This window comes from Chaetodon trifascialis, chromosome 14 (genome assembly GCF_039877785.1).
Source record: "Chaetodon trifascialis isolate fChaTrf1 chromosome 14, fChaTrf1.hap1, whole genome shotgun sequence".
Classification (NCBI taxonomy): Eukaryota; Metazoa; Chordata; class Actinopteri; order Chaetodontiformes; family Chaetodontidae; genus Chaetodon; species Chaetodon trifascialis.
The window spans coordinates 27575913-27584765 of NC_092069.1; the positions used below are offsets into that span (position 1 = coordinate 27575913).

The 8853-nt window shown below is 44.4% G+C and overlaps 2 protein-coding genes across 3 annotated transcripts in view; one reads left to right on the forward strand and one right to left on the reverse strand.

The window, feature by feature from the left end:
- tecpr2 (tectonin beta-propeller repeat containing 2) overlaps positions 1–2553 on the forward strand; it is a 42137-nt gene extending 39584 nt beyond the window's left edge. For both annotated transcript variants that reach the window (XM_070979253.1, XM_070979252.1), the window contains exon 27: positions 660–2553. In XM_070979253.1, coding sequence (XP_070835354.1) covers positions 660–811 — 152 coding nt within the window. In that variant the 3' untranslated portion in view covers positions 812–2553. The remainder of the gene's footprint in view (positions 1–659) is intronic.
- Positions 2554–5205: 2652 nt separating this feature from the next.
- Positions 5206–7475, reverse strand: ankrd9 (ankyrin repeat domain 9). The gene has a single exon (XM_070978846.1). It carries the CDS (start codon positions 6517–6519, stop codon positions 5689–5691), a length of 831 nt encoding a protein of 276 aa, XP_070834947.1. The 5' UTR covers positions 6520–7475; the 3' UTR covers positions 5206–5688.
- Positions 7476–8853: the final 1378 nt, after the last annotated feature.

Genomic DNA, 8853 nt, shown 5'->3' on the forward strand with positions numbered 1-8853 from the left:
GAGTGGAGCCACAGATACAGCTGAGTGCTTTACACTCTAAAGATTTCTGAGTCTGACATTTCTTATAAAGTGGGAATTTATCAGACAAAAGTCTGGAGGCAAACGACTTTCTGGTTAGCAGTTGGGTCCACGACCTCGGTACCAAAGTGCTCCGGGATGACTGTCGTTTGGTTTTTTCAAGGGTGTGTAGCTTTTATTGTCCTGAGGATTAACCGAGCAGCAAACGTTCAGTGTCACGGTGCACAGTTTTAAATCTATCAGCATAGATTTGAAATAACACACCATTTCTACCATTAATCCAACTCAGCTCCTCCCAATCGCAGACAGTTAACAAAACATTTTTTCTGGCATTTTTCACCCACCAAACCTTTGGTGCTCAACAAAGATTTGTTGTGGTTTCTTGGGTTGATCGATCTGAGCAGCGGTAAACAACATAAAAATAGGCATTTTCAGTGTCTGTTATCAAGCTTCCTATGCAGAAAATCACTTCCTGCCCTCCATCTGCAGTTCACGCCACAAAAAAAGAGTGACGTGACATCATCTGCGAACAGCCTATCAGTATGTACATCAGTTCTCATGTTATTCATATACTTCAGGGACCAGGATTGAAGCTCAGGTGTGCTCTTATCTCAGGTGTGTCTTTCTCTGTCTTTCTTCAGTGACTCCAGAGGACGAGTTGTGGGCAGTGACTCTGATTGGTGGATTGTCCCGTCGCCTGACGAAGCTCCTCCCACAGACTCCCTGTAGACCTGTCCCCTCGGGTCCCTCACTCAGCGGGGATGACGTTGACGACGAATGGGAGCTCATTTGACCCGTGACATCACTGTGATGTCACCACAGTTTGGTGCTGGTCTGTCTGATTGGGATTCACCTGGTGGGACATTGTGATGTCACAGTGTCCAGTGACACCCCTTCCTGTTTACAAATGTCCCTCTTAAGCAATGTACAGACAAGAACAGGAAATGGGCTGTGTGATGTCACTGCTGGACCAACACTAAGCAGGCAGGTGACATCACTCCCTGTGACATTAATGTTTAGAGGACAGTTCTGAAACAAGATGGCCGCGACACAGGAAACCAAGTTTCCCCCTGGGAAATGAAGTGAAATGAGACTTTGTTTAATTCTTTCATGTTAAGATGAAGCACTTTAATCTCTGAAGGGACAGTGAACTCCAGAGGGGCTGGTTCTGTGGCTCTGACTGGACCAAACTGGTTCTAAATTGGCAAATTTGGTTTAAATGAGGCTGGGTGACTCAGACTCAGACTGCTTCTAAATGTGCCCTTTTTTAATCTAGTGAAGTTCAGTCTGGTTCCATGTGGGGCATTAAAGGGACATTTCACTGCAGAGGAACATTTTTGGGTTTGGACTTTCTCATACTAGATTAGACTGGCTCATACTGATGAACAGTGGCTCACAATGGTTTAGAGTGACTCATACTGGTTTCAGCTAGTGGTAACTGGCTCTAAATGGTTAATTTTCTCCCAGTTTACTTCAATTAAAAGGACATTTCACAGTTTAGCCAAGTTTGCTTTTGCCTTGTTGGGTCTGGCTCTAACTCTGTCTCAGCTCCCCTTCACTGCAGAGGAACATGCTGATTACAGTCTAATCTGGTTCTCAAGGTTCAGTCTGGTTCCAACCAGTTCTAACTGGTTCTCTATCTTCTTTCAACCTGATTTCAGTCTGAATTGTTTTAATTTTAGTGTATTTATGAAAGTTAGTTAGCTAGGGACATTTCACAGACTGTCACTCCAGTTTATTTGATGAATGTACGACTTTGTGATTTATATTTTGTCAGTCATCTGGACTTTTTTTTGGAGGGGGGGGGGGTATTAGAGAACTAACAGCCTCCAACTTGCTGATCTGTCTGACGTTTTAATTTGGTCTTATGTTTTTGATCTTCAGTCAACTGTAGCTTTTCTTCTCATTCATTTTCTTCACTTGTCATTGGTTCAGTGTTAAACTGGTTTCCTGCACTAACTCTGCTTCTAACTGGGACCAGACTGGACTGAACCAACAGACTCAACGAGCAGTGTGTTGACTGACAGTTCTTGTGTTTGGTTGAAGTTGCTGGTTCTCCTGAGGCAATGTTGCCCAGTTTCACAGTTACCATGGCAACAGGAAGGACCACCAACCCACTTGCACTGTTTCAAGAAAATATGTAAAAATGTAAATTTATTAAACGTCTGTTTGTGTTTGTTGTTGAAATTAGTTTAACTCAGAAAATATTCTAATGAAATAAGATTTAAAACAAAACCTGGACTGTGGTAGACTCTGATGGACGTTGATGGACTGTGGTGGACTGTGGACCTCATGTGGGGATCAGGTCTTAGGTCTGAACTGAATTTATATTAAAAAACTGTGGAATGGTCCTAATCATCAACTAATCCTCCTCTCCTCTCCTCGTCTCCAGGAGTGTTGTCATGGAAACCTGAGCAGGTGTGACTGTCATCCTGCTATCAGCTGATTGGTTGGGTGTTCTGACCAGTAAGAATTCAGTGTAAACTCACCTGTTATGTGATCTAACCCATTAACTTAATAAACATGTCAGCATCAGCTTCTTGATCACTACCAGTGATGATTGATTATTGTCTCCCAGCAGGGTGGTCGGTGTCTGCACTTGTCTTGTTAGGTCTTAGCGCTGCATTGACCGTCACCTCCTCTTACAGAGACTGGAACACTTCATTGGCATTGAGGGAACTGCACTAAGTTGGTTTAAGTCCTACTTTTCAGATTGCTCTTCATTTGAGAAATCAGAGGGACAATCCCCTTTTTATTTGTCCCACACTGCTACACATGCTAACACGCCATGCATTGGTGAAATTTGTCCTCCGCTTTTGACCCATCCTGGTAGTCCTTCCTCCGCGGCAGACCAGGAGCGGTTGTAGACCTTATGATGATTCCTCTGCGCATGCCAAAGTTAGTCAAGGAGTTCCACAAGTTTCTGTGCTTGGGCCGATTCTGTTCACTCTTTATATGCTTCCTTTAATAGTCCAATAGTATCAGGAAACGTGCTATCATTTTTCATTGCGATGCAGAGGATATCCTAGCTACATTCATCAGTGAAGCCAGACGTAACCAAACATTAACTAAACAGCAAGCGTGTCTTAAGGAGATAAGGCAAGGCAAGGCAAATGTATTTGTATAGCACAATTCACACCAGGCAATTCAAAGTGCTTTACAGAAGCATAAAAATACATTAAAATCATACCTTTCAAAGAAAGAGAGAAATGAGAAGAGAATAGAAAAATAAAAATCAAATACAAAGGAAAGGAAAATTAAAAACAGAAACCAGTAAAAGACAATAATTTAGTATTTAGACCTGGATGGTCCTGGATGGTCCAGGAACCTGGATGACCAACAACTTTCTCTAGAATTTAGGCTTGCTTATGGTTCCAAAGTCTCCAAAAGCAGAACTGGAGCCAAAGCCTCTGCTATCGAGCTCCTCTCCTGTGGGACCATCATCCAGCCTCGGTCCAGAGGGCAGACACCGTCTCTACATTTAAGAGTAGGCTTAAAACTTTCCTCTGGCTGGTCCTGGACCAGCCCCTAGTTATTCTGCTATAGGTTTCCATGATACACTGAGCTCTTCTGTCCTCCTCTCCGTCTGTACAAATTCCTGTCCCATTAATGCATGTTATTAACTTGTTTTCTTCCCTGGAGGTTTTGTGGTTTCCTGTTTCACAGGTTCACAGGGATCATGGCTGCACCTGGATTGTGGATAATGGTTGCGCCCACTACTGTGGGCCAGCTTGACTGCTGTCTTTCATATTATTATTATTATTAGTAGTAGTATAAACATTTTATTGTTATTATGTACATATACTATCATATATAGGTATTTAATATCACACACACACACACACACACACACACACACACACACACACACACACACACACACACACACACACACACACACACACACACACACACACCTTATACTATATTTGTAAACCCAATAACTTGAATCAACTGTCTATGTTTTGAATATCTAGTGGAAGCATGACCTCATTCTAATAGTTTCAGGTTAATTTGTCTTAAATATTCACTCCTTCAGATATTAGTTAATATTGATTAATTAATGTTGTGCTCAGAGCAATGCAGCAGTGTTTTGAGGAATTTTGTGCCCTGAGTTTCGCCTCCCAGGTTACATGCAGGCTGTCCTACCTTATAGGTGAGCCTGTTTTTAGCTGGAGGTTATGAGGAAAGTGATTCTCTAGTTGAGGTATTGTAAGTGACCACTGTAACAATGTGACAACAAGGCTTATTACATACATCCAACCGAATATGAGTTACAGATTGGATGGTAAGATCAGTTCTGTTGTGACTCCACATTGATGAACTGAACTCCTCACTGACATCAGGACAACTGAGTAAAACACAAACTTTGTGCAGTGAAGGAAGAAGAAAAACACATCTCTGCCTGCAGATGACTTTAAGTAATTTTGAAGTCCCTAACAACGGCATGCGTGTTCCAGCTCTGAATTCATGACGAGCACACAGGAGACCTACTGGGTTGGATGTTCAATATGAACAATATGATGGATTGTTTTGATCTCCTTGTTCATGTCTGTACTGCTTCAGTTTCTGCTCTTTGTTCGTGAGACTCAGTTTAAACCATCCATCCATTATCTATACCGCCTATCCCTTTCGGGGTTGCGGGGGGCTGGAGCCTATCCCAGCTACAATGGACGAGAGGCGGGGTACACCCTGAACCGGTCGCCAGCCGATTGCAGGGCCACATGTAAGGACAAACAACCATTCACACTCACACCTACGGACAATTTAGAGTCATCAATCAGCCTAATGAGCATGCACGGGAAGAACATGCAAACTTCACACAGAAAGGCCCCGTCTGACCCGGGGATCGAACCGGCAACCTTCTTGCTGTGAGGCACGTGCACTACCTGCTGCACCACCGTGCAGCCCCAGTTTAAACCAGTCAACCAGAATTTGCACAGAAAATCAAACAGAGAAAAGAGAAGAAGAAACTGCAGAAAAGATTTCAAGATGCCCACCTAACAGATTAATCTGCCAGGTTATTATAATTATTGTAATTATATTACAATTAAGTTTTTTATGTCTTTATGTCTGAACCACAGAGGTGTCTAATTTCAAATGAAGAAATCTGTAGCTGTGTTTTGTTTCCTGCATCGAGACTCAGTTTGTAACAACACCACTCAGTCACGTCAGAACACTGAGGTAGAATCAAGTTTATACATCACATTTACAGAATGATGCATCACCTCAACATAAACTGTTCAAATGTCACCTTCAAAAGGTCAAATGTTGCATTTCATCTGACAGTAACAGGAGCACTGACTGAGCCCTGTGACAAGTCCTGAAATTGTCTTCAGATATTAAACTCTTCAGGTGTCAAACAATAAAACTGCATCAAGCCAAAGCTGCACACAAATCCGTCAAAGTCACATCTTCATTCACCTCTTTGCGGCTCCTTCAGTCCTCCACAGGGTCCTAAAGCCTGTTTGACAGATGAACATCAATCTGTTGACCTTCTGGTGATACAAGGTTTTTACCTGACAGACTGTTCAGTGGATTGCTGACTCAGCAATATTGATCAGTGATCAGGTCCGTTTTCAGTCTTTATTTACATTTTATTTACATCAACACACGTCCAATCACAGCAGTCTTGAGGTGTTTACAGGGTTGCCACGGTGACAGATGATGTCACTGCCAGCTGTGCAGTTGCAAGAAGTTTGGTAGCGCTGTGATCTTATCCGGGCCGGACCGGGCCAAACACCTGAGCGCCTGCAGCAGGAGGGGGGGCGGGGCCAGACCACACAGCCAGCTGAACACTTCATTTCCCAGCAGGCTTTGCCAGCGCTGCGGCTCCTTCTGCAGGTGATACAGCGCCGGCGGTTTGGGCAGAAAGAGCAACAGGAAGTCAAGGCAGCGTTGCGCGTGGCGTCGCTCCGTCGCGTCAGAGGAGACGAGTCGCTGCAGCGCAGCCTCGAGGCCATCAGGCTGCGCGCCATGACCCAGCAGCAGCAGCAGGCAGTCGGGTCGTGACAGCTCCACCGCCAGCTGCACCGCTGTCTTTCCCGCATCCGCCACATGTGAGCAGCCGCCACAGCTGTCCAGGTAGTCCCGCCGCCCGCTCTGCGTGTCGCAGTCCTTCAGAGCCTCCACCATCATGCCGAGGATCGACACGCGATTGTAGCGCACCGCCACGGACAGGTGCGGCGAGCCGCTGCTGCGGCAGCAGCAGAAGTTGCAGCGCGGAGCCCTGAGCGCGCTCACGGAGTACCTGTTGAGCAGGTAGCGTGCGTAGTCCTGGTGGTCGTGTACGAGTGCGTACAACAGCGCCTCGGACGGCAGGAAGGCTCGTGGACGGCCGTCCTCCCAGCAGAAGACCTCCATACTGCGCATGTCCTCCAGCATCCAGACCGGTAGCTGCTCGCGCACGGCACAGTAGAAGGAGAACGACGTCCGCTCACACTGACGCTGTGACGGAGACGACGACAGACAGTCCAGCTGAGAGGTCAGCAGCCACGGCATGACGACACCCCGAGACACACCTGGTCAAACGGAGACAAATACCTGGGCAGGACACGCAGAAGCACACACCTGGTCTGAGCCTCGGAGATCCACCTGCGACTTCAAAGTGACTGGTCCTGCTTCCGGCTCAGTCACAAACTGTCTGTCGCTCAGTCAAAGCTCTGTAAGACTTTTATAGCTTCTCTTTCTGCCCCCCCCCCCCCCCCCCCCCCCCCCCCCCAGTCAGGCCAGTGCCGCTCCATGTGTGGATGTTTGTTTTGGGGAGTGGGAAGGGGCGGGGAGGGGCGGATCGAGTGTTTCGCATAGCGAACATAGCGGCCTTCGAACTGCTGCTGAAGACAGTAGACACAGTGTTGACTGACAGTAGTGCTGACAAATTATTGATTATTGGTACGTGATCAGACTACTGTTTGCGTGTGTGTGTGTGTGTGTGTGTGTGTGTGAGAGAGAGAGAGAGAGAGAGAGAGAGAGAGAGAGAGAAATAGAACAGGTTTGTTCAGTCAGTGGCCAAACACACACACACACACACACACACACACACACACACACACACACACACACACACACACACACACACACACATTAATAAGCTCTTCAAATCTCTAAAATCTTTAATATTTCAGTGTTTGTTTCTTGTTGATGATGATTGTGGAGATGCAGTTTTTTTAACCTGACAGCAGTCACATGACTCAGTCCTGATTCTGATAAAAGATCAATAAGGTTTTCCTGGTAAGCTTATTGGTCATTCACAGTCTCACAGGGATTTAATGTTTGATCTGCTGGATGAGAAAAAAAAAGTTTTTATCTCCAGAAACAAACGTAACTCCTTCAGTGATACAAGAATAAAGAGACAGAACAGAGAATTCAGTGAAATTTGTGCTCAGTTGAGTTAAAGTGCAGTGAATGAAAAGGATGATATGTAAGAAAGTCAATAATTACAACAATAATACACATCCAACAGTAAAAGGAGAAGAAATACAAATGGCAGGAGGAATATCAGCAGCGTATCAGTGGTGAAAGTCTGTTTCCTCCAGGAACGTACTTGAGTACAGTTTTGAGGTACTTGTACTTTACTTGATTATTTCCATTTTATGCCACATTAAACTTCAGCTGTACTGCATTTGTCTGACAGCTGAAGTTACTTTGAGTTTTAATATTAAACTATTCAGAACTATATGAAACAAATACAAGTGCAGCTGACATTAATGCAAAAAGAAGAATGATCCAAAAAGCCGGCAGCATTTCAATAATTGTCTTCCTGCATCAGATTTGAATGAACTCAGCGTGAACTGAGTTTCATCAGGATTGTTCAAAGGCATCTTGACTAATGAGCGAATAAGTGATTGGCCACGCCCACTTACTTCGATCAATATGAACCTTCAGGTTTTGCTTTAAGCTGGTCTCCAGAGCATCAGCCCCAACCTGGTGAAATTCTGTCCTCTGGATTTTAGGTCCACGTTTTTGGTATTTGTGGCGCTCCTATAGGTCAGGCGCAAAATGCTGCAGGTGTTCTTACCTCCAGAATCATGAAGACGGCAAATTCTCCAGTCATGGCCATTTTTCTGTAAAGCTTCTGACAAAGTTTCTTGGTTGATGGCGGCCATGTTTTTCCACTGATCTTGCTCATTTTTAATAGAAAGGTGTATCTTAGTCACACAGTGGTGTTTATATATTTTGGTGTTGTTACAGCCAAAATCCAATGAAGTTCTGTCCATATCACTGTAAATGCATGATGGCACACTTTCATGGTCCAAAGGGTTTTTCTGTAGTGATTAGACATGTGTCCAATTTCAAGTCAATCAGACTTCAGGTGTGGCAGGCCTGGACTCTCCAATATGGAATTTTTGGCCCTTAATATGTGCCACCATCTGGCTGATTGGACTCATATTTCATGGGAAGCACACATCATTTCCAGTTATTGGGCCGGGTTTTGTGTATCTAGCTCATTCCAGCTCACAGCAGTTTGAGCCACAGCAGAAGACGACATATATAATAATAAGAATAAGAATAATTAAATAAATCATTTAACGCTGGCAGAGGGCCACTCTGCATAATGACTACTTTTACTTTCAATACTTGAAGTACATTTAGTTGCCGATACTTGTGTACTTTCTGTGAACTAAAATTAAAACATCTATCAGTTTGTGTTTGTTAAGTCTGATTGTACAAACACATCATATCTTTATCAGGAAGATGAAATCAACTGCTCCTCCTGCTGTTCACTGGCTGTAACTGCACACATTGAAATCATATCACTGTATTCAGGGTTCAAAGGTTATAACCATCACATCACATCACACTGACAAACAATCATCTGAATATCAACTGATCTAC

Bases quoted from the DNA above. Each gene is read 5' to 3' on its own strand.
- ankrd9 (XM_070978846.1), bottom strand. From the start codon at position 6,519: ATGCCGTGGCTGCTGACCTCTCAGCTGGACTGTCTGTCGTCGTCTCCG.